Source organism: Manacus candei, unplaced genomic scaffold, assembly GCF_025592945.1.
Source record: "Manacus candei isolate 608988 ecotype Guabito, Panama unplaced genomic scaffold, ASM2559294v1 h1tg000152l, whole genome shotgun sequence".
Classification (NCBI taxonomy): Eukaryota; Metazoa; Chordata; class Aves; order Passeriformes; family Pipridae; genus Manacus; species Manacus candei.
Window position 1 is genome coordinate 1,545,841 of NW_026138200.1, and position 26,363 is coordinate 1,572,203.

Here is a 26,363-nt window from a genome sequence, read left to right on the forward strand (position 1 = left end):
TTACGACAACACGTTAAGCAGAAAACCCAAGCACTTCCTCCCAGGCATGAAAACTATTACTGTCACATCCAACAGCACACAAGCTTCTTGTTTTCAGCAGGTGAAGAAATTTATCTAAGCTAAAAGTTCTGAAACTGCTAGAGCACTAGCTTTGTTAGATTTAAGTATTCTATTTATCAAGGAAGAGAATTCAGTTTCTCAAACTGTCTTAATATTTTTTTTCTGTAAAATACGTCTTTTCTCCTCTCTCTGAAATATAAACATGAAATCTCTTTTTTTAGGAATTGCATTTTTAGTCTGTTCTTATCCAGAAATCCATTCTAATCTTGAGTTCTATAGTATAAAATTACTTATCAAGACATTTAAATACAAATCTAACTGTTCTTGAATTTGATACAAGGTGGCTGATCAGCTGTATCAAAGAACAGATTTAAATGAAAGATGTAAGTGGACTTACCCAGTACTTCATCAACTGCATCTCTGAAATGCTCCAAGTATTTTCTGATCATTTACTATAAACTTCAATAACACATTTAAAGAAGCTACTTACCTGTTTTTGAGGAGCTTAGCTATTTTTTTCCTTCACAGGGCCGTTTTTCAATGCTTTCTCCCTGGCATGGTCTGCCACCAGGTCCTGGTGCAGGATGATTACACTGGCGAGTTCGAGTGCTTTCTCCATTGATGCAGGTGGACCAGGCACTCCAACAGCTCCAGCCTCCATTAATGACAACTGGTACTAAGACACAGTAATACCAAGATGAGTCCACCTACCTCTCTCAAGGAGACTGTGATTCAACTCTTACATTCTGAGTTATGGTGACTCTGCAGACCATTGCAGCCTCCAGCACACAACCCAAAGCACAGATTTAGCTTTTGAGAATGTTCTCATCAGTGGCACTGTTTAAGAGCCCCAGGCTTTCAACAATTTTTCATCCTAGGAATCAAGTTCTAAGGCCCATTTTGGGCACCTGTGCTTTAAAAACCTGGCCACAGAGAATTAATTTACTGCACAATCAATTTTTTATATTGTCAGTTGTGGAACTGCATCCTTCTCCCTCTTCCATTTTGTAGATCAACCCAATATTAAGCTAGCACAGTAACTGTGAAATGTGATCATGTGTTTGCAAACACAGCACTTTTGCAGAAGGCTGAAGACAAAATAGTTTAAGACATGGTGAGATTGCTTTTTCCTGAAATCAGTTTACCACTACTGCACCATGCTTCACTAATGCTCCTGTGTACTCAAATGAACTTCATGTCATTCCAGACACAATAATGTATGTGGGACAATGAACTCTAAATTAGAGTACCCTCTTTATAGAAAGAACACAGTAACTTACACTTATTTCCACACCATTATACCCATGAGATTTGACAGCAGTAGGTATAATGGAGTGCTATGAAATTCTTCTGTCCTTATGAAGGCTCATTTTGTCAGGATATTTTCAAAAACAAATATACTCAGTTTATTTAGAGTACTTACTAACCTTCAATTAATGTTGATTTGGGAATCTGACAAGCAATTCCCTTAAAATAGCTTAAGCACAGGCATGTACAGGCTCCATCTACCAGCACAAGAGTGCCTCCATTTTTGCAGGGTTCACATTTGCACACACTGTATTCAGTAATGTAGTCTTCAATTGCTCTTTCCAAATTTTGTTTCTTTAAATGTGCATCTCTCATCTTAACTGGAACAAGCGTATGTATTGGGGAAGGCTGTAGAAAAAAAAAAAAAGCCCATGCAAAACACACTTTTCCACAATTCCGAATCCTTTTTATATGGCCATCACTAGCGTAAGCATCTGAAGAAACTCTCAAGATGAAGAAAATACCTGAAAGTTCATGATAAACTTGGTGTCTTACCTCCATCTTAGAACAAAACTTTCAAACTGTAAAAGCCACAGCTTCGAAGAAGCTGTACTTACCCGTTGCTGTATCACTACTGGAGCATCAACCAAAGACTTTGCCCACTGTATGTAATCCTCCACATCAACCATTTTAGATCCTCGTAGTAACATTTCTTTTATTTTAACTGAAAAGTCAATCTTTCCCCCCTCAACTAAGGAGAGGACATCATCAATGACAGCATCATCATTTAATTGTGCTACAGAAAGAAAAAAAGAGAGGATGAAGAAGAAGAGTGTTTAATGCCCATGCATCTGGAAGCACAGTTGTCCTTCTAGTTCAGCCAGTTCCTCTTTTTAAAATGATTGTAGAGAGACCCCTTCACTCACTGTTGTAATACAATTCCATCTTTCTTTGCTCCTACCTTTTATGTGGGAGGAAATCTATTTTGCAATTTAAGTAGATGTAGTGGTTTGGATCTTGTGTTCCCCCAGAGGCTAAGAAAAGTGGTAGACCCCAAGGGGTGGAAATCCCTGGAAGTTTTGAAATTCTGTCCAATGGGCGCTCCTGCAAAAATGTCAACATACCCACAAGCTCACCGGAAGAGATGAGTTGTAGTTTTGGTTGTTGCAGGAGAGGTGGCCATGTTGTAGAGCCACGAGGAAGGGGCTCTGAGCCCCACAGGGGGGCTTTGGCCCCCAGCCCCCAGTGGGGGCCTGCAGGGACCTGGAACAGCATAAAGCTGAGTTAGGTGCCTGTAGTTATGCCGGGAGATGTTTTCTCCATGGGCACAGAGCAGTAGCTGGCACTGACCAGAGAAATGGTGGCAGAGAGCCAGGACAGATAAGACCTGAAATGGAGGAGCAGCAGAAACAACATGCAGCACTGCAGAGAGGACTCCTGGAAGGAGAGCCGGGAAAAAGAGAGCCAGCAGCTGAGAGACAGAGCTCTGGGGGTGAGAACTGATACCAGACCCCCCCCAAAAACTCCCTTGAGACCCCTCTTGGAGAAGAGGGACATGGACTCCTATTTTGGAGAGCAGTTTTGGACATGCAGCACTGGAGAGAGAGAGAGAGGAGCTAAGAAGCTCAAAAGACGTCCCGGAGCTGGACCGGGACAGCCAGAGGAATGCAGAGGGGGTGACCTTGGCTTTCTCCCCCCCCTCGCACTGCTGCCACAGTGGCAGCCTGAGACAGCAGAACACAGAGGCCTTGAAATGAGCTTGAATCTCCTGGAGATACCAGACCGTCACGAAGCCCCCTGTGCTCGTGATATGACCGTGGTGAAACGACCTTGTCTGGGGTTATGAAGCCCACAGAAGACCCCTTTGCCTGCGTCAAGGGGCCGAGGGAGCTTGGATACCTCCCTCGTGAGTGCTGGCAGAAATCCAGCTATCAGCTGCTGCATGTGGAGAGGACAGACAGATTGCTGCATTAGAAGATGCTGCTGCTTAAGGACTGGAAGGGATCTGTCCTTCTTTCCCTCCTGAACTTTTATTTGGAGGGGAGAAGAGATCTGGTCCATTGTAAATACTATATGTCATCGTAGAGATAGTTGTGATTGTGTGTATAATGTGTTATAGTATTTATTTGTACAGTCATTGTATTATATTCCCTTTCCTCCATTTGGAGTCTGGTGTGTTCTTGTCTGGAAAAAACCCATCTCACATTAGGTTGAGATGTGGGAGGGGGCTTAGACTAGGGAATTGGATTTTGGGGCTATCTCAAACCATGACAGTAGAAAACCCTATTGTCTTAAATGAAAAGAAGGGATAGGACAAACTGAAAGGTATTACGGAGATCATAGTCATTTGACAACAAGCCAAAGATAATATGAGTAATGCTACTGTATCACCTGAGCAGAACCAGTAAAGGGCAGGGACTAGACGAGTAGCATCTTTTACTTCGTAACTCAAACACAGCAGAGGACGGAAATTAATTGCCTCTTCTGCACCCAGTAGTAAATCTCCTTCCCTTCTGCAACTTTTATGTCATGTGAAACAAAGCCCGTCTCCAGACACACAAGGGAGTAGAGATGAACAGTGACAGGCAAGGGAACACAACTAGGCTAATCAGGGAAAGGAAGCCCCTGCCTTGAGTCCTCTCAGGCCTTGTCCCAGCAGAGCCGTTAGCCCTGCAGGATGAGGCTGCGGATGAGTCAAGACCAAGATGAGTCAATGGAAGGGTTCTTTGGATGCAAAGAATAGCATTTTGGAATTGCACAAATTTAAATAATTGACATATATTTAGAGAAGTGCCAATGAAGAGGTAAGGAGTGATCATGGTGGCTTTGGGAGGAATAAACATAGGGAGACAGAGGGACAAAAGCAAGAAAAGGGGGCTGATTGCATATAGAAAGGTGACTGATCAGTGAGCTTGTCTACCATATACTGTCTTTCATCTCTGCAGTCTGTCCTGGCTTACCATTAAAGTCCATTTCTGACTATTTTCTAGGGCAAGGGGACCTTATTCTGCGTACTCACATGTGTATGGAGATCTGTGTGCCAGCATGTAAAATTGGACAATGATTGACAGGGACCTGGTGTTTGTGGTGCCAGTAAGTGGAGTAAGTTAGGATATATACACCAGGTGTGATCACTAACGGGTATTAAACAAGTAAGTGGCTTGGGAGTCAGGTATCAAAGCAGATGTTACTCTGGCCTAGATCTGGTGGCTTTCTGTGGTGATGTCACTGCAATGGAAACAAGGGAAGACCAATCGATGTCATCTACCTAGACTTCTGTAAAGCCTTTGATACAGTCACACGCAACATCCTTATCTCCTAATTGGAGAGACACGGATTTGGAGGATGGACCATTTGGTGGATAAGGAATTGGTTGGATGGACACAGCCAGAAGGTTGTGGTCAATGGCTATATGTCCAAGTGGAGGCCAATGACGGGTGGTGTCCCTCAGGGTTGTCTTGGGATCAGTGGTCTGTGAGATTTTATCAGTCTCATAGACAGTGGGATTAAGTGTACCCTCAGTAAATTTGCAAATGATACAAAGCTGAGTGCAGTTGACACAACAGAAGGATGGGATTTCATCCTGAGAGACCCAGACAAACTTGAGAAGTGGACCAACCAAACCCTCATGAAATTCAACAAACCCAAATGCAAGGTGCTGCACCTGGGTTGAGAAATGCTAGACATGAGTACAGACCACAAGAAAAAATCATTGAGAGCAGCCTGGTGAGAAGGACTTGGGGGTGCTTCTGGATGAGAGGCTGGACATGACCCAGCCATGTGCACTCACAGCCCAGAAAGCCAAGCGTGTCCTGGGCTGCATCAAGAGCAGTAAGAAGAGCAGGTTGTGGAAGGGGATTCTGCCCCTCTACTCTGCTTACATGAGACATGACCTGTGTTTGGCTCAGGGGTCCTCAGCACAAGGAAGATATGGACCTGTTGGAGCAAGCCCAGAGCAGGGCCACAAAAATGGACAGAGTGCTACAGCACCTCTCCTCTGAGGACAAGCTGAGAGAGTTAGGGTTGTTCAGCCTGGAGAACAGAAGGCTCTGGGGAGACCTCATTGTGGTCTTCCAGTACTTAAAAGGGGCTTATAAAAAGAGAGGAGAGTGATTTTTTTACATGATTAGATAGTGATAGAACAAGGGGAATGGTTTTAAACTAAAAGAGGAGAGATTTAGATTAGTTCTGTGGTAGTTTGGTCTAGGCCCTCCTTGGTGACCAGTTTGTAACCAAGGAAGTGCCCAGATTTACCCAGTATTCCTTATGATTTTTACATAAGCCAGGCTATAAGAAGAAAGGAGGAAAGGCCTTCACTCTCTTTCCTTCCGGCGGCTTGGAGGTGCAGGTTCCCTGCTGTTGAGTCTGTCGGGTTGGGGAGCGAGGCCTGGTAAGGCCTTGTCAACCTTGGGAGACAGAGGTTGCTGGCGGTTGTTCCAGCGTGACTCTCCGTTGTCCCAAAGAGAGTAGTAAGATAGTTTTTTGCCTGTTCTTTTAGTTGCTAGATATTGGGCTACTAATCGGGATATATATATATATATTTTATTTTGGTTTTATTCCTTTTCCCTTCTCCCTTCCCTTTCCCTTGTGAAATTATATATATATTTCAATTGTATATAACTGTAACATAAGTGTAAATATATTTATATATGTTGCTTTAGCTGTCTCTTTCTCTCGAATTTCAGTTTTCTTGGTTGTTTTTTCTCCCTCTTCTCCCTGAGGTTTTGGGGGGGGGACGGGACTTCTTGTGGTAAGGTTTGGATACTTGGCAGGGAGCCAGCTTAAAACCATATCAAGTTCTTTACTCAAAGAGCAGTGAGGCACTGGAAAAGGTTGCCCAGAGAAACTGTGAATGCCTCATCTGTCGAAGTGTTCAAGGCCAGATTGGATGGGACCCTGAGCAACATGATCTTGTGCGTGGAATCCCTTCCAATAGTGGGGTGTTAGAACTAGATGATCTCATTCAAAAATCATTCTGTTATTCTATGATTTTATATCTCCAGAATGAGATAAGTGGAGGAGATGGCTGCCAGAGTGACCAGGATTTCTAGGCCAAATACTGGAGAGATGTCAAGGTCCCTGGTTTGACTGAGGCCTGTTGGCTTGTGAGGGTATATCTGCCTAAGGCAAATGGAGGTAAGAGGATTCAAGGGCCAATTGCTGGGTAGACTGGGCACCTAAGGCCACTTACTGAAGGCATCCACAGTGTGTGTGTGGGTGTGTGTTGGCATGCATCAGGTGGTCTGTACTAGCAGTGAGAGTAGAGCTGTGAGCCTAGTGTTGTATATCTAAGAGTCACTAACAGGAGACTATAACAATCTAGTTGCTCATTCAATTGAATGTCCTAACATCAGCTGCTAGAGGGATCTGTCTTGGCTATACATGTATGTTGTAGAGGGCCTGAAGTATCCTGAGGCCTGCGGTGCCTGGGAAGAACATCTGCTCTAGTTGAACCTGTGTGAGCTGGAGAGTTGGATGGCCTCCAAAGGACTCTTCCAACCTCCACCATCCTGTGTTTCTGTGATATTACCCACTAAAAGACTTTCACCCTGTTCAGATGGAGGGGAGAACAGGATGAAACCATTGGTGCCTGGGTGCTGTGCTTTTGTCTGTATTTATTTGTGTGGCCAGTGATGTGTGCATATATGTATGTATCATGTAAGTGTGTTTGTGGGTATGTGTGTGTGCTGGAAACACGTTCTCAGACTGTCTCGAGAGCATGGAATTATGTCAGCCTCACCTGTATTGGTCCACTAAAAGCAATAACTATATTGATTATATTGATTATAAAAGGTGGAACAACTGTTATCATCTTTTCTTAAGTAAAAGACATAATGTAAATGAAGGACATACTTACATTTGTCCTTCACATGAATCTTTTTACATTTGCCACTATCAATATTAAAATCGGTGTGTAAGTTTCTAAATGCAATACTGGCATCTAAGTGATAACCAAGGCATTTTTGCACGTCTTCTACAGTGATACCTGAGAGTAGAAAAAAATGATTAGAGAAGTTGCATGACCATAAATAATGTGATATTATTCACAGAGAATAAATTTTTTGGGGCTACTGAAAATGCTTGTGGCTTTCTTCCTCCCATTTATCTTCTGCTTTGTCCTCTTCTATGAAATGAATGTGAGGATGATTGTAATTGAAGTGCCTGCACAGATGCAGGTAAGATCTATAGTGATTAGGAAAATATTAAAAATGGATTTCTCTTTTCTTTGATCTAGTTGAAAGCAAATGGCCCTCTAGGAACCATTCTTTCCAATTATTATATTGAGATGTTTTTCTTTCACATCTGCTTAACATTTACACTTTCTATGGGCCAAATTATTCAATTCTCCCAGTCTCTCTCTCTTTTTCCTAACCTCAAGCAAGTTTCTCCACTCCTTTTCCCCATAAAGTTAATCAAGGCTACTAATCTCTTACAAGTACACTACTCTCATTAATTCTAATCCTCATCTATCCACTATTGCCTCCAACACCTCCTTTCTGTTTATTAAACTCAAATATATCATCTGCAACTTCACTTTTGTATTCAGAAAGAATTGTGCTTAAAATTTGTACTTTAAAAAAAATCTAGCACCACAGTCTCCAGGTTCTGAACAGACTAACAGTAGGATATGTGACATCTTTCTCCTGTGCCCCTTTGCATAGCCTGAATATCTGACAGTAATATTGTTGCTGACACTGCATGCAGCAGGTAATTATTTTCTGATTTCCAAAATCAGCATGAGAATTGCCTTTTTAAAATTTTTTCCAGAGTGATCACTTTAATCCAGCACAAACCCACATATTTCTGAACTGCACATGAGGAAGGATTAAATTTCTGCTTTTCTATCTTAACTAGGACATGGAAAATTCCAGTGTGAATGCTAAAGGCTATGAAATCAGTTTCAACACACTCAAGTGCACCATGTGATTTCTAGGAAGTACTTAAATTTTATCCTTGTTTTTTGTCACCACTGTACTCTTAGAGTGATTGCAACACAAAAAGTACCAACTAGCAAATGGATTTAAGATTTAGGCAGATTTTCAAGGCTTTGGAGATCTCTTGTAAATCATGTCCCAGCAATTATAATTCCTAATATTTTCAAGAGATCTTTTTAATTTTTTTAAATCCCTCTCAGTTATAGACTTAAAATAGAGACTTCAAATATTTCTGTCAGTTAGAAAGGCTGACTCTAATATCTGTTGAATTCATGTAATTCTGTAATGCCACTGGTGTACCACAAGCAGTACACACTGAACTGTGCTGTTCTCAGTATTGCTCCACATATCATATAGACAGATCGATCATCATACATCTCTTTGAATGTCTGGAGACTTGGCTAGAACATTTTTACCACAGGAAGACCAAGAAAGTGCATACCTGTTCGAGACATAGCGTAATCATCCAGCACGTACACAAGTTCATATTTTCCTCCTACAGTTCCAGAGACTGCATAGTGAGTTCCATAATCTTCTAGGAATTTGAAATACTCCCCCTTATCATATTCAGCAGGTAAAACGTTTAAATCATCTAGGAAACTATCTGTGAGACGGACATCACGACTTCGAATTTGGAATCTTCCCAGCTGAATCTTTCCTTTTATATGCAGAAAGGTTTGGTTCTGAATGCAGGAAGAAGAAAAGAGGTGAGAGTGCCATTCTGGTACGCAGCACAGCAGGAAAATCTGTTCTATGTTATTTATAGCAGCACTTTTAAACATGGCATTCAGTCTAGTGTTTTGGAAGAGGTCAAACTTGTTTGATTAAAATTAAACATTCTCTGATTTAAACTGAGGAAACATCAAGAGACTGACATAATTTCAGTTCTTCCAGTTTTGCAGAGCTCTTCCCTTACTAATTTCAGTAAGCCCTTTGTGATCTATTTGACAACAGGGTCTTCTCTGTAAGTACGACGTCTACCTAAAGTGGATTTCTGACTTTCATAACACTGAAAAGTAATTCTATATAGATAACAGTAGCTGCCCACTCTGGGTAAGATGGAGTTTTGTCTTTGCTTATAGTCAGAGCAGAACTAAGTTCTCTCTTTTTTTGGATCACTTCCCTGTTATTCTCAGACCGTCAGAAGGAAGGGCACAGCTCCAATTAAGAACAAAAGCCCCCCAAATAACATCATAAAATGAGAATTAATGACAGAAAAAATCCATGAGTCATTTGACCCATACATACATTGTAAGTCTAGCTACAGTGACTGATATGTCTGTAAATTACATACCAGGTGGTTTTGTATCATATTCTAAACTAGGACTTAGCTACTGCACTTAACTTGTGAAATAAAATTTTTTGAAAGAGTTACTTAAGAATCTAAGCAAACGCATGCCTTCCAAACCCCATTATTATCTGCAGTACTTATATGACTCCCTCAACAGTAGTGCCCAGTAGGAGGTTTGTAAAAGGGATCTAGCACCTGACCATCATACTAGCTGGCACCATTTAAAGGATCTTAAACTGGTGACTCAGATGCTGCTTGAGACCAGCAGAAGTCTGCAGGTATCTAAATGACTGTGAGGAAATTTTTGCAGGTGCAATATTCCTGCAAACCAGGATGTACAAAATCCTTAGATCTCCAGGTGCCTCCAGGCTCCTCCTGGCTTTAACTTTCACGTGAGCCCTGGAGGATTCCCAGCCAGAGGCTACCACTCCACTACCCTTCAGCCACATGAGTTTACAGTGATAGAACTTAGCTGGTGACAGATTGTGACTCATTTTCTGAATTGATCTCTAAGAAAGAATTGGAGGCCAAAATTCCTATCACAGGTCACTTGATTGTAAGCAGTCCATAAAACACCTTAAGCTACAGAACTTGATCTTTTGCATCTGGGGAGATTTATGGTTTGAGTTCTTTTCCATCCCAAGAAAACTCATACCAACACAAAATCAGTGTTGGGTGTCAAATTATCTATATAGTACAGACCTTTCTCTTCAGCATTATTTTAATTAACAGGTTGTGGAAGTTATATTAGTTTTCCCTTATATCCACTTGACCTCCAGAGCTCTGAACAGGTCCTAGGTAACGAGGCTGATAAACTTGAGAATTTGAATTAGTTGAGGCAGATCTATTCTTGCTTTCACGTGGTGCACTTCAGCGCTATGGAATTGATGTGCCTTGTACATGATGGCATGTCGTGATCACAGACCTTAGCATACAGGGTGAGGAATGGTATATGACCCAGCACATAGCTGCTGGAATAGGCCATAATGCCACGTTGTGCTGCTTTTTGGCAGGGATAGAGTTATTTTTCTTCACAGTGGCTAGTGTGGAACTGTGTTTTGGATTTGTGCTGAACACAGGGTTGACAATATAGAGATGTTTTTGCTATTGCTGAGCACTGTTTATACAGAGCCAAGGCCTTTTCTGCTTTTTGTACTGCCACACTGGGGAGGGTGCTGGGGCTGCATGGGAGGCTGGGAGGAGATACAGCCAGGACAGATGATCCAAACTGATCAAAGCAATTTTCCATATTATATGACATTATATTCAGTATGTAAAGCAGGAGGCAAGAAGGAGGAAGCAGTAGATGTTTGATATGATGGTGTTTGTCTTCCCAAGTAAGCAGTACATGTGATGGGGTCCTGCTCTCCTGGAGATGGCTGAACACCTGCCTGCACACTGGAAACAGGGAATTAATTCCTTGTTTTGCTTTGCCTATGTGCACAGCTTTTGCTTTCCCTATTAAACTGTATTTATCTCAACCCATGAGATTTTTAGCTTTTACCCTTCTAATTCTCTCCCTGATCCTGATGGGGGGAGAATGAGCGAGTGGCTGCATGGGCTTGGTTTCTGACTGAGGTTAAACCACAACACATCTAGTGTCACTTTTTATGGTCTTTCTCATTTGGCCTTCACTAAATGCTAAGGCTAATTCTTTACTGGTAAATAAAATGGGTCTTTCCCCTGTCTCAAAGTGATGGTAGTGATATGGCTTTTGTGCAACCCCAAAATAGGCTTGCTTTCTCCAGACTGCCTATGAGAACATCCGCTTCAAACATCCTGTAGGGAAGTGCAGGATGGGCATTGCTTATGAGTCCATAAGAGCTAACACTGCCAAAACCATGCTAGTAAAAACAATAGACTGCCATGTACCAGTGTTAATGCCCATGCCTCTTAGCCCTGGCCAGTTCTTTAGTACAGAAGTACCCAAATGACTGGGATCTGGCCTTTCAGTCATTATTCTACATGTTTATTTTGTTTACATAGTGTAGGTCTGTTCAGTGGCAGTTTTTTGTCACAAAACTTGACCTAATTTGCCCACATTGCACTAGATCAGAGCTGCTCTTTAATCAAGGTGAGACCACAGGTCTTGACCCTTTCTAACTTCAACTCCTGAGGGAGATGAGGGTGTTTGCTAGCCAAGGGGAAACAGTGGGAAAAAGAAGCTACATTTGGTTATCGTTTGTCCACATCTGAAATCTTAACCCTATTATTACCATTGTTTTTTTAAATGACAGAAAAGTAGCAGGTGATTAGAATAATTAGAAAGAATATTATTTTGTTATTCCAACACTGTACAAATTGTGCTATTTGTGGAATATTTTCATTAAAACCTTTAGTTGAATTAAACTCACCCTTTCAGTGGAGCTTTGCAGAATGGAATTTAAGGTTGCAGTCTTTCTATAATTATACGTGAAATTTCCTTCTACATCAATATTTCTTCCATCAGTAGGTGTATATTTCAGAGACAGGCCAGCACTAAAGTGTTTCTGGTTTTCCATGTAGACCTCTCGTAACATTTTTGAACGATCATGGTAGAATATTGATGTGAAGGTTTTGTCTGCTTTTGTCTGAGAAAAGATAATGAAAAGGTTGTGTAAGAAAAAGCCCAAGGTTTTGTTTGCCTTTGTCTGAGAAAAGATAATGAAAAAGTTGTATAAGAAAAAATCCAAGGTTTTGTCTGCCTTTGTCTGAGAAAAGATAATGAAAGATTGTATGAGAAAACAAAACAGGCAGTAATATAAAAATCTATGTAGCCCTTTAAAGCTATATAATTTACATCACTTAGCAATACATTTTCTTACACCTCTTTTTTTTCTTTTAAAACAAATCAAATGGAAACAGAAATACCATTCCCTCCACAAACCACCTTATCTCAATCAGTTCAGTGGTTCAATGGTGAAGAGAAAGCTGTAATGACAATATTTCAGTGAGTATTAAATCTCAGCATGTAACACTGTCCAAGTACCTTATGTGAATTAAGAGTTCCTTTACATGGTTTACAGCTTCCTCATAGGGGAAGCAGAAGGGCAGGCACTGATCTCTCTGGTGACCAGTGACAAGACCTGAGGGAATGGCCTGAAGTTTTGTCAGGGCAAGTTTAGGTCAGATAGTAGGAACAGGTGCTTCACCCAGCATCTTGGGTGGTTGGGTACTGGAATAGGCTCCCCAGGGAAGTGGGCAGAGCACCAAGCCTGACAGAGTTCAAGAAACGTTTGGACAATGGTCTCAGGTGTACGGTGTGACTCTTGGGGATGGTCCTCTGCAGGGCCATGAGTTGACTTTGCTGATCCTTGTGGGTCCCTTCCAAACTCAGGAGATTCTGTGATTCTGTGTAAGGAATAATAGTATCCATCTCTTTCCTAGAATGGAGATAAAGTTTGCTAATAGGTCCTGACATCTGAAATGAGTCAGAATTATGATTTTGTCTTCTTTTCTTACGGCAGACAATAGCTAATTCAGAAATACCTATTTCAGTGTTGTTTAGTATACTTCACCAGAACATAGAATTTTAATAACTGAAAATGGTTCTACCTCAAAATCAAATATAAACAATCATCTTGGGTCAGATTTACATTTTAGGCAGGAGGTGGTTTAAGTTGTATTTGTTTTATGAAGTCCCTTCTTGAAGAAATAGGCAAAATCTTTGGTAAGCAAAATACTGCTTTGATTCCTGAAATGCATCTGACGTTTATGTTTCAACAATCATCAACATTGTTGGTTTTCAAGCCTCACAGGAAGTCATAGTCTGAAACTCAAAAGCCTATTAGATTTTTTTTTTCAACAGGACAGAGGGAAACCAAGTAGGACCAGAGTATCCTAATACCATTCCTGCCTTTTTTTTTTTCAGTGTCTTTGAAAAAGTAGCTTAATTGCTTCTCTACTGAGTAAAAGTTAGATATCATAATCCTTTCTGTACAGCTTCTGCTCATCTCATCCACTCATACTGTAAACATTCCAGACAGTTTCATTTGTTGTGCAAAGGTGCAGCAATGAACCTGTGGGAGTTTTTCTGGTACAACTGAGCTTAACTCCCAAAGTAAATGATAACAAAATTTGTTTTTCTCTAGACTTCAGCGCAAACTTGATGCTAAAAAGCTTCAGCTGCCTGACTCGAGAGATATGCTGAGTCTTCCAAGAGGATGACAGGATTCAGTATTCGGTTAAACACATCCTAGTTTGCACAGGAATTAAACTTACATCGTAAATGAGAACAGCCACGTTCCATGGCTTGCGGTAGTATATCCGTGTGTTTCCATCACGCACCCTTTCACAAAGACCATTGAAAAATTCATTGTCAAATGGGCTGGCCATTGGCTGCATCCCTAAAATATTGATTCTATAAGAAAAATACAAGACAGGAGGTGTCAGCACCTGCAGACAATGGTATTAAGGCTGGAAATGTCATTTTCTGCAGGAGATGGGGACTGTAGCTGTGAAACTGAATCTTGCTTCGTCTAGGCAGCTTGACTCATCTCTTGTGGTCTTCTCATCTGTGTAACGGAAATCAGGTAACATCTTTTGTAAAGTTCTTTACATGTGTGAGAAATAAACAAATAAAAGATGGTAAACATCAAACACAGTGAGAACCTTAGGAATAAAAGGAGGTTAAAATAATTTCTGCTTGACCAATGTGTTTGTGAGAAAGCATTCCTTATAGATTTAAAAGTACATCTCAACACCTATATTTAACCTGGATCTGGTTTGGTTTTTTTCATAACTTATGTTAGTTTGTTTGCTGGTAGGAGCTCCATCATCAAGCGTGTACCACACCCATCAAATCTGTAGAAGGAATATATAGCTACTCCTAGTATTGTCTCTTCTTTCAGGGTGTGACCTGGTGAAATAGCAGTGTTTCCTGCAGCATAAGAAAGGAAATATGAATCATTACAAAACAAGGGAGGCAAGAACATCGGCTGTAAAGCTCTATGCATCTATATACCGATGCACAAGAAATATTTCCAAAAATAATTGCTCCTTGGAGGATTCTGCATGACTTTTTTGCTCTTCTGTGCCTGGTTCATACATTTGAGTATTTTCAGTATTTACAACACATGCATCTGAGAAATGCCTGTACCTATTTGAGTGCAGAAAGTGGTAATTGAATCATCGAAGTCTCCAACATCACTACTGCATCTCTATACAAGGTTTTCTCATGGAAGATTCTAGTAATAGATTGCCGTAGAAATAAGAAAGAAGCTACTTCTAAAATTGCCTAAGTACTTGGTTTACTTCCCCATGCTTAAACAGAAGCATTTTTTCCCTTATGCAGTAAGAAATGAAATGAGAAGGATCATCCTTTTCATTAAACACAGGGTGGTGCTGTTGTACACTTTTATTTTCATCTATTAAGTTTAGATAGCTGTCTTCTAACCGTTTGTAGATAAACAATATGTCATTCTTTTTTTTGTTTGAAACTAAAGAAATGCAGCAGAGTCTGAGAATAGAAAGATTCATTTATATCTTAGATTAACGATGAAAACTCCTATAAACAACAAAGATCTGGGGAGTGGAGAATTCAATGGTGCAAAAAAGCTGCAGGCAGAGTGTTATTGCAGTAAGGCATCTCATTGTATAAATAATCAAGAGATATTTTCTCCCTTTACACATGCTTTTTAGTAAAGTAATTGGGAATTACTGATTTCTTATGAAATATCACTTGAAACATATCTATATCTCTATAAACTTTACATTTGAATAATATGCATTTTAAGTTAATTCATGTAGTATCTATTTATGATTCTGTTTACTAACTTTGTGATTGATTTACACTGTCTGCATAAATATTTTATCCTCCACAGGTATACAAAATAAAATGGTAGTTGAGTGTTCTTCCAAAAGCTACTTAGCATTTCTGAATACAAATGCAAACATGACTGAGATTCCAATTTTGGGAATGTCAGTGTGCCCCAGTATTTTCAGCTGGCTTTCGAGACAATCCTAAACTCTTCACCAGGTCCAATACTACCTTTTACTTCATACATACCCCTGCCCTGCAGTCCTACCAACTTCAGACACATCAATGTCGTGGTTACGGCATGGTGATCTTGGGTCAGATTTACAGTCATCTTCGTCAGAAAAGTCTCCACAGTCATTGTCTACATTGCACACAAGTCGTTGCTTTATACACCGACCTAATCAAAGAATAAAACATTACATGAATGCATTTTTGTCAAGATGGATTATAAATGACACCCTCAGCTACTCTTTATTGAGATCTCCCTCTACATACATTTCTATTATTTTCAGGAGGGATTAAAATTCTACACTCTACCTCTTTAAAATGAAAACCCCCATATTACTGTATTTACATAGGAGTTATTAGGGTGGCTGAGAAAAGTAAGTCACAGGAGAACTGCTGTCATATGAAGAAAGTTGTTACAGCCTGAGATTTTTTCTATATTAAACTTTGATTGTTAGCTTGGTTGTTTTGTTTTGGGTTTGGTGGTTTTTTGTATTAAGAGACTACAGGAAAATGCCAATTCAACATCAACAAAGAATTATTTCTAAATTATTTAAACTATGGTAATTTGGACAATATTATTTAAATACTATGGCCACTGTAGTGTCCAAAACTGTAGTGATTTGTGTTCTAAAGCAACAGTGTAGTAGTAATTTTCCTGAGGCTGCATATCACAAGTTTTACAAAGACTCATTTTTTTTTCCCCATAGGATCTAAAGATTTAGATGAATTAGCCCTAGCAAAATAAAACATCACTACTTGATATCATCTGCCTCTCCAGTAAAGACACGCAATGCCTGTGAACTAGTAGCTAAAGGCCTACTTTCCAATTTTTAATTTCTCTTTTTGCACTACTCTGATTTTAAAACAATACTAAAAATGTCTCAGTCCTCAAAGTTGTTACCATCTTTCCGTTTCTTTTTTGACTAGATTTATTACTATTAGCTTTTCCTATTTTGTTTTGATTTTTGATGAGTCTTGAGCACTACATTAATTTCTTTGCCATGCTTGCATCGCTTTACAAATTTATATCTTACTTTCAATTGAGATGCATTCTGGTCTCCAGCTAGCATCCATCATAACCCTCAGATCAGTAAACTTCCATATCCATTCTGTTAAAATTCTTTTAGCCTTAGGTCCCCCCCCCAGTGATTTTTCATAAAACATAGTGATTCATTAGCAGGTGGAGCAGTTAAGGTAGAAGAAAGGATACTCACAGCATGGTCAGCCTCTAACCATGAAGAAGAAATTACAGAAGAATTTAAACTACATGCAAATTATAATGGAAGATAAGAGGAATGTACTCTGTCTTAAGCATTGTTCATGCTGTTGTTTTGTCACTGTGGTTGTGAACCCAGCTGCCTACAGACTGTCTTTAAGTGCTGGCATGAGGCCTTTATTCAGGGAATCACCTCCAGCTGGAAAAGCAATGAAGCATATATCTCTTTTTTGTGTATGTATTTTGTCTTCAATGGAGAATGATTTAACTTACAGCACTAAGTAAAGTGTAGTTTCTGAGTAAAGGCATTATATGGCACAAAAACAAGACCTACCAGAAGTGCACTGAAAGTCAGCACCACAGTCTGCTTCTGGTTTTTCAGGACAGACTTCACTGGTTTCACAGGTCTGTGTGTCTCCCAAGGCCTCCAGGCACGGTTTTCCACCAAATTGTCCAAATCTTTCAATACGTCTAGAGCGAAACTTGAAAGACAAATAACACTATTAACATGGCCCAGAGAGAAAAGAGAACTCTACCAGAACTGAAGGGTTTCTATGTGAACATGAGAACTTTTCAAAATGAAGCATCTTTGGTGAAATATTTGGTTGAAATTCCACAGGCACATTGGTTAAAACAATATTGAATTAATAATTATCAATATTCAGCTAATACGTACAGATGCTATTTTTTCACTAATTACTTTATTTCATTAATTTTTTTATTTCATTCCATGGAGGTAGTGCATCACTTATATTTTGTATGCTTTCAAGTCTTTTATTTTCTAAAGTCTCATAAGAACCACTCCCCTAAGAAAATAAAAATCTGCTTTTTAATAGAAACATCCATATGGCCAAAACAGATAATTTCTATGAAGAAAACATCTTGAATGAGAGCACTTGACACTATTCTACATTATTGTCTTATTCTTATGGCTTCACATCTGAAATGATTGTGGGTGTCATTGAGTCATGAACATACAGTATTAAGAGTTGCAGTCTGATGTTTTCTCATAACCAACAACCAGACAGACAGCATCCCTTCAGTTGTGGCTTTGGAACAAAGACTTCCAACAACAGCTTACCCTTTGATAGGTGCATGGGTCGCAGGGCCCCCATGCGCTCCAGCTGCTCAGTTTACAATCTATTGGAGATGGAGCATTCAGTTCTCTTGTTCCCCTGTGGAAAGCTTTTTCTGAAGAGCTGTCAAACAAAACATTCCAGTACAGTCCTGGACAGTACACTAAAATCACATGTGAGTTTGTATTTAAACCATGGGCCAATATTTTGGAAGAATCTTCAAGCTGATTTCTGTTTCACTTTCATAGCAGTACTTAGTTGTATAAACAGCTGCCTAATATTAAATTCTTTGGTGGCTTACAATTACATTAAAAACAGTTTGAAGACTTAATAAGCCAGGTCTTTCCCTGTTTTTTAGATCTTCATGCAAACAAATGCTCTTCTGATGGGTCATATTATTGAGGAGAATGAAACAATAATACACAGAGAACATCTGCAGTCCCCCATTCAAACAGTGGCTGTGCTTCCCAATATGCAAGTCTAAAGGCAAAGGCACAGCAGCACATCTTGAATAGATGCAGTACTTCAACACATGTTTTTGTGATTTTTTTTTAGCTTATTAACTTTAATGGCATTGTTCTTAAGCCTGGATAAAAGTGTAAATATTTTCCTGAGTTGAAAGAAAACTCATAAATACAGGTATTACTTAGTAACAGACTAACTTACATTGTTGGAAAAAAAAAGACAAGTGTTTATCTTACTGTTGTTCAGCTTGTCAAGTTGAATACTTCTGCAGTGAGGCCTATTTCTTTTAGAGTGACTCTTCATTTTGGTTCTCAGTTTTAAACACCATCAAACTACCAGTTGTCATTAAGTGAAAGGCCATAATAGAAATAAAGTTTCTTTAAGGCACTCACTGGTAGATATTAAAAACTAATGCACTGTAGAATGACTTTTTAATTTTAAAAACCAAGGCCAGTAGTTTACTGCTGACCTTATCTTCACAGGTAACAATGTTAGATAGCAGAGGAATGAAGGATCATTAAAGTCTGACTTGCTTGGTTTGCTCTGAGTAATTTATTCCAATTTGGCCTTACATGCTTCCATATTCATTCACCCTCTCTGTGTCTCTCCAGGTTAATGTTGCTGCTTCTGCTCTACACTGGGACCTTCTCTGCCGAGCCCAGCAGATCACAGTGTGACGTACATATGGATTTTCATTGCAGGCAGGGCCTTACCCTCTGCTCTTTGAGCCCCTCACATTGTACAGATACGTCAGGATTCTAAACAAATATAACCTGATTCCACAAGATTAAGAAATCTGCAGTTTGGACAAGAAAGATATAGCAGTTGTTCTAACTTCCTTGTGCCATTTATTCTATGTTCAGTTTACATAAGTAGTAAGTTGTCATTGAGATGATAAATCAACTTCTTTCTAGCTATTGAATTTTAAACAGATCAAGGATAACAGGGTTGCTGTGCAACCTTTTATATAATCTGCTGACCTGACTGGCTCTGATTTCTCAGACTTTCTGCTGTCACACACACAAGCAGTAAAAATGCAACACAGCTGCTGTTGGAAATATCTGTATCATAGACTCCCAACGGCCTTGCCTGCTGCTCCTAAACAGCTCCTTCCCAGAAGTCCCCTGACCTCAACCCAGGACCTGCAGTAAATATATCCTTGGCTGAGGATGTTGCTTTTAACAGGTGGGATTATGAAAAAAAAAAAAAAAAGAAGAGCGCAAGTATGCCCAATCTCTATACACAGGAGAAATGAGATAAAGAATGAAGAATTCTCTCCATACAACAGGAACCTTACAAACTCTTACCTGGTAGGGAAGCATGAAGCTTTGCTTGTCCCTGACACCAGGAATTGGGGCGCTTGATAGAGGATGTAGAAACCACCTTGTGAGAAGTCCATTTTATACAGAACTCTCTTTCACTAATACTCTGGTGGACTCTGTGCACCTAAATCTATAACCCACTGTTTGGCAGCTGAAAGTGCTGGGAATGAGGGAGATGGCTTTCAACATCTGTCTTGTTCTTACATTTCTACCTGTGCATCCATTAATGATCACTATCAGGTATGGGGTAATCTGCTGGAAGGCAGGAGAGCTCTTCTGGGGGACCTGGACAGACTGGAGAGTTGGGCTGATTCGAATGGGATGAGGTTCAATAAGGTCAAGTGTTGGGTCCTGCACTTTGGCCACAACAACCCCCTGCAGCACTACAGGCTGGGCACAGAGTGGCTGGAGAGCAGCCAGACAGAAAGGGACCTGGGAGTTTGGATTGATAGGAAAATGAACATGAGCCAGCAGTGTGCCCAGGTGGCCAAGAAGGCCAATGGCATCCTGGCCTGGATCAGGAACAGTGTGGTCAACAGGACCAGGGAAGTGATTCTTCTGTACTCAGCACTGGTGAGGCCACACCTGGAGTGTTGTGTCCGGTTCTGGGCCCCTCAGTTCAGGAAGGATATTGAGGTGCTGGAGCAGGTCCAGAGAAGAGCAGTGAGGCTGGTGAAGGGACTTGAGCAAAAGTCCTATGAGGAGAGGCTGAGGGAGCTGGAGTTGTTTAGCCTGGAGAAGAGGAGGCTCAGGGGAGACCTCATCACTCTTTACAACTCCCTGAAAGGAGGTTGTTGCCAGGTGGGGGTTGGTCTCTTCTCCCAGGCAACCAACAGTAGGACAAGGGGGCATGGTCTTAAACTGTGCCAGGGGAGGTTTAGGTTGGATATTAGAAATAAATTTTTTACAGAGAGGGTAATCAGGCATTGGAGTGGGCTGCCCAGGGAAGTGGTATAGTCACCATCCCTGGAGGATTTTAAGTTATGACTGAATGTGGCACTTAATGCCATGGTCTAGTAACCACAGTGGTGTTGCTTGGAGGTCTTTTCTAATCCAGTTGATTCCATGATTCTGTGATTCTGTCTCTTTACCCCGACACAGAAGGACTGTGATTAGATTCAACATGGTATGTTTAACATGAGTCCTTTCTTCTTCCTTCACATGCCCAGCTAGGGGCCAGCTTTTTTTCTCCAGTGCTGTTGAGGTTTACTACAAGGTGTGTGTATGTCAAACATTGACTAAGCATATGTGCTTGCATAGATCAGAATGATAATTCAGCCTGGGAAAGGATAAAGATTTTTGACATTATAATTCCACTTCAGTTGCACTTACCCTATGTTATATTAAGTTTTATAAATCAAAAGGAATAAAGGAAAAGAGAAGTGTGTACAGCAACTCTTAGAAACTTCTATAGGAAAGGCTAAGTTCTAGAAGATAGTTATATAGAAGATAAAGGTCCCATACAGAATTTGCTTCAGGAGAAATGTCATCTGAATATTAAAATAAACCCAACAGTTATGATTATAACCATTAAACATTGAAATAGGTTACCCAGGGAAATGCAGGGAAACAGGTTACCGTGAAAGTATTCAAGACTGTTTGACAGGACCCCTGGATAACCTAATCTAAAGCCTTGTTTTGAACAGAACATTGTAGAAGACCTCCAGAAGTCCCTTTCAATGTATTTTGCAGCTCTGTGAAATTTTGGAAAGTTGTAGTGTATTCAAAATTTGACATAGCTCTCCAGTGTCTTCAAAAACAACTTTCATCTGTAATTAGCTCATATCATAAGTATCACAGATACTTAATAATAAACAAATAATGCTTGAAAAGTTGCTGTGCAGCATTCTACAAAATATTTTCCGCCCACTTAGCAGACAGCAGCATGAACAGTGGGAAGAAACTAAAATCTACTGCTCTAGCAAATGATTGAGAATCAGCCCTTCCTATATCTGCGAGATGCCTTCATATATGACCTTTTCATCTCCTTACTGATGTAGGACTGTAAACCTCTGAGTAACAACATGTATTCCAGCACCTCAGGTTGAAGACTTGACAGGTTCCTTAAAGATATGTTGAGATGTCTAAGAGGATTTCTAAAGGTAGATGTACGTCTTGTTCCTAGTGATCGTCACGTATTCAGGCGCTAGAGAAGTTTATAGTGAAATATATTTCTGAACTTCACTGAAGGGTACAGCTGAAAGCAAGAACTTTGCAGACAAGCAAGGAAATCAAAGTACATTCCCTGCAATCCTTTATTGAGAGGTTTGAGGGACAGGAGGGTACTCTTTAGAAAGCAAAAGCCATTTCACAATCAGAACACAGAATTGTTTGCACCTTGTCTTGGATTGCACAATACACCCTGTACAGCATCAGGCCACAGAGCTCTGGTGATTTATTATTGAGCCATACTTCAAAATAGAGGACTGTTGAGTTCATCAGTGACAAAAGTGAAGACTGAAGAAAAAGCCTTGGTTGCTTAATTATCACTGACCAAGAGAGAAAGCATGGCTCTCTTAAATTTGGAGACATGATAGCATCACATGAGGGCATAACCTTTGCCAGCTGTAGTTGCTAGCACCATCATCAAGCTGCACAGTCTTTGGTACACTGGGAAGCCAAGCTGCTGGCCAAAGTTGCCTGCTATGGATTCCCTGTAATAATTGTATATTCTGGCAGGACTGTTTCTAAATGAACATGTCTACCCTGTGCTTTGATTGGATCTGAATGCCAAAATAATAATAAACATCAAAACATAAGAAGCAAATGCCTGACCAACCTAGTGACCTTCTATGATGGGGTGATCACATCAGTGGACAAGGCTACATATATCATAAATCTGGATTTCTGTAAAGCCTTTGACACAGTCCCCCACAACTTCCTTCTCTCTAAATTGGAGAGAGATGGTGTCAGTGGGTGGGCTGTTAGATGGATAAGGAAGTAGTTGGGATAGTTGCATCCAGAGGGATGTAGTCAATGGCTCAGGGTCCCAATGGACATTGGTGACAAGTGGTGTACCTCAGGGGTCCGTACAGTGCTGTTTAACATGGTCATTATATATATTTATTATATATATTTATATATATTTAATATTTTAATGAATAGAGAGTGAAGTAAAGTGCACCCTCAGCAAGTTTGCAGATGACACCAAGTGGAGTGATGCTGTTGACACACCTGAAGGATGGGACGCCATCCAGAGGGACCTGGACAAGCTCGAAAAGTGGCTCCATGGAAATGTCACGAAGTTCAACATGACCAAGTACAAGGTACTGCACACCTGGATTAAGGTAATCCCCAGCACCAACACAGGCTGGGGGATGAACAAACTGAGAGCAACCCTGGAGAGCAAGACTTGGGAGTGCTGGTGGATGAGAGGTTGGACATGAACTGGCCACATTCACTCACAACCCAGAAAGTCAAACATCCTGGGCTGCATCCAAAGCAGTGTGGGCAGCAGGTGAAGGAGAAGATTCTTCCCCTCAGCTCTGCTCTGGTGAGACCCCACCTGGAGCATTGCATCCAGCTCTGGGGTCCCCAGCACAGGAAGGGTATGGACCTGTTGGAGCAAGTGCAGAGGTCACCAAGATGATTAGAGGGATGGAGCACTTCTCCCATGAGGAAAGGTTGAGAGAATTGAGATGGTTCAGCCTAGAAAGAGACAGCTTAGGGGTGACCTAATTGCGGCCTTCTGGTACCTGAAAGGAGCCTACAAGAAAGATAGAGAGGAACTTTTTACCAGAGCATGTAGGGACAGGACAAGGGAAAGCAGATTAAGAGAGTAGGTTCATATAGATATTCAGAAAAAATTCTTACTGTAGGGATGGTGAGACACTGCAACAGGTTGCCCAGGGACGTTGAGGATGGCCCATCCTTTGAGGTGTTCAAGGCCAGGGTGTATGGAACTCTGAACAACCTGGTCTAGTGGGAGGTGTCTCTGCACATGACAGGGGTGGTTAGGACTAGATGATCTTCAAGGTCCCCAGCCTAAATTTCCCCTCTTTCAGTGTGTACCCATTACTCCTTGTCTGACCACTACAGTTTCTGCTGAAAAGTCCCTCTACAGCTTCCCTGCAGGCTCCCTTCAGACACTGGAATGTTGCTATGAGGTCTCTCCACAACCTTCTCTTCTCCAGGCTGACCAACCCCAACTTTCTTAGTCTGTCTTTGTAGGGGAGGTGCTCCAGTCCTCTTATCAACTTTGTGGCCCTCTGGACTTGTTCCAACATAAGACTTACATTTTTTTCATCATTCATATTGGCCATTCTAGTAAATGACATATAGACATTTCTGACAGAGTAGTGCTTTAGTTGTTTTCATGTGATCATTTTGTAGGGACTAAGCCTTCGTTCACTTCCTAGTGATACTTGCAGTGAAAACACAAAGGCTATATTTCCAAAGATTAGAAATAGGTAGACTTTAAATAGTAAGAGAAGTACTGTCAGCATAAAATTGTACATCTTCAGAAAGAAATATATTAAGTATTTTAACACTCAGTGTGCAACAGAAAACAGGCGTCTGAGCTTCACCACCCTGGAAGAATATGGCTTCAATTGCTACCAGTTACCTTTATTGTGTCACACACATCCAGAATAAATGGATACAGCATTGCTATTTAACTCCTTGAAATACAGCAAGAAGTAGTTTGCTTTTTCATAGGGTATCTAAGCAAGCTGCCACAAGAAATGTCTGCATTGGATGTTTATACTCTGTGTTAAGAGAAACAAAACAGTAGAGACAGCTGCAGAAGATAAAGAACACTTACCTTCTGCTTTCCCCCAAAAGTGAGACAACCATCTCTAAGTTCCATAGTATGGTTATAAACTGCAGGATAACAAGCATGATTCTCATTTTGTAGCTGAATAGACTAGAATAGCCATGACCGAATTTGTAATTTATTTATCTGTTCCTTTTGTTATTTATTACCAAGAGAACAAACAAAAAGCAGTGTTTACTGAAGAATGCCAGTAATGGACCAAAACTGCCTTACGGTAAATGCTCTAAAGTCCACTTTTCAGAAAAATCCACTTTTTCCTCTGAATGGGGACTGGGTAATACTGTGGAGTAGTTTAAAGATTAAAAACTAACAAGTTTTGTTTAATAGTATCTTTCTAATATAGGGAAGACATTATGTATTGAATTGGAGAACCATTAACTGCTCAGTAAAAATGCTGTCATAGCCGTGACTCATGTAAGGAACAAAGAGTTCCTAAAGCAGAGCTGTTTACAAGAGCAAGTTTACCGTCCAACATCTTTGGAATCTTCATTTGGAGTAATGGAGGAGTAAAGTCCCAAGATTTTTTTTATTCCTCCCCCGGCCAATATAAAAAAACAACACACCATTTTTTGTGGTTTTGAAGGAGACTAAAACTCTTCTAGCTTTTACTCTGTCACTAACATCCAAACCACAAGCTAGCTCTTTAGAAGGGCAATCCTTTTGAGTACTTTGTTGTAATCCAGATTTAAGGCATCATGTGTTGGACACAGTCACAAGACACAAGTCACTCATAAATAACCTGCTGTTTAGCTGTTAAGAATTGAGTATCTGGATGCAAGCTTAAAACAAACATCCAGTATAAGGATATTCCAAATTATCATGGCTAATTAAAAAAAAAAAAAAGTGTACTTTTAATATTTTCTGTTCTCTGCTTTTTGTGGCAGGGAGGAGGGAGTGTGTGAGATAGGGCAGGGCAATTTTTTCCCTATCCAAGCCTTGATTTGGGACAATTTCATTTAAAGGAACTTTAATCTGCTCCAGCTCCAGTCCAGCCTCATGAGTCCAGTTGCATTTAACTCATTTGTTAGGCAAGAATGCAAGACACAGACACTTGTAATACTGTATTGTTTCATCATACCTGCTATCACTGTTTGTGGTTCTTTAAGACAGAGATTCAGAGTAAAAAGCTATTCAAAGTAAGCTAGCAGACCAGCAAGCATCTTTGGTCAGCTTGTAAGAGGTCCTGCTAACAAGCTCTGAGTGATCATCCTGGCAGCCATTTCAAAATTCCAGCATAGTAGGACTGTAAACTTTTCCTTGACCAGCAAACAGTGATTTAGAATTTTAACTCAACTGCTTGTAAACATACTCCTTCACACAGACACTAAGACAGCCAATTGTCTTTTTATTTCTAATGGAACTAAATTACATGTTGCCATGCGGTCAAGGAAAAAAATGATAATAATTAAAAATCTGATTCTGTGTAAAACCCCTTAAGACCTATATTTCAAGTTGGACACCAACTCCCTCGCAATGAGTTATTTTCAACCCTTAACCATCAAATAGTATTAAAAATAAGAAAGTTAGTCTAAAACAATGGCTTCCTAGTGGATTTATCTTTTTATCACCATTTCTATTAAAGGAGTTATATAATTTGAACATAAGTTACATGTTCTAATTAAATTTTCCCAGCATCAGTTTAGATCTTCTGCAAAGTTGGATAACACAGGCTGAATTAATAAAACTTCTGAACGCAATGCAATTTAATTACCCAGATTCCATGGTCCTAAAGAAAGGAGCAAGAAAGCATCTTTAGTAGCAGGCTGCTCGGGCTGAGCAGCTAATGGGACAAGGTTCTAGTGACAGTTTACTAAATCAGTTGGAGATTTCATTTTTTAATGTGGCATGGCATTTGTTGAACAAGTCCAATGCAGGAAGTTGGAGAAAGACACTGCCATCAGACAGCCTTTGAACCTGTGAGGAACAGTTCTTAGCAGGCTCTGAACTCCCAGTGTCAAATACACCACAAGCTATAGAGCTATAGAGGACAGAATAAAGAGCTACACGTTCA

At 40.3% G+C, this 26,363-nt stretch overlaps 1 protein-coding gene across 3 annotated transcripts; it reads right to left on the minus strand.

Moving 5' to 3' along the window:
* Positions 1-550: 550 nt before the first annotated feature.
* On the minus strand, positions 551-24,487 carry C9 (complement C9). 3 transcript variants are annotated; one of them, XM_051772359.1, is made up of 11 exons: positions 24,341-24,487; positions 17,797-17,914; positions 17,050-17,197; positions 15,521-15,668; positions 13,735-13,873; positions 11,889-12,104; positions 8,686-8,926; positions 7,166-7,294; positions 1,926-2,104; positions 1,488-1,716; positions 551-736 (listed from the first exon to the last, which is right to left on the minus strand). In XM_051772359.1, the coding sequence occupies exons 1-11, from the start codon at positions 24,424-24,426 to the stop codon at positions 570-572; spliced, it is 1,800 nt and encodes a 599-aa protein (XP_051628319.1). In that variant the 5' UTR covers positions 24,427-24,487; the 3' UTR covers positions 551-569. The 3 variants fall into 3 exon arrangements, with proteins under 3 accessions (XP_051628319.1, XP_051628320.1, XP_051628321.1); XM_051772360.1 differs by having other exon boundaries at positions 17,797-17,890; positions 24,341-24,462; XM_051772361.1 differs by lacking the exon at positions 17,797-17,914 and having other exon boundaries at positions 24,341-24,467.
* Between the last annotated feature and the right edge of the window lie 1,876 nt (positions 24,488-26,363).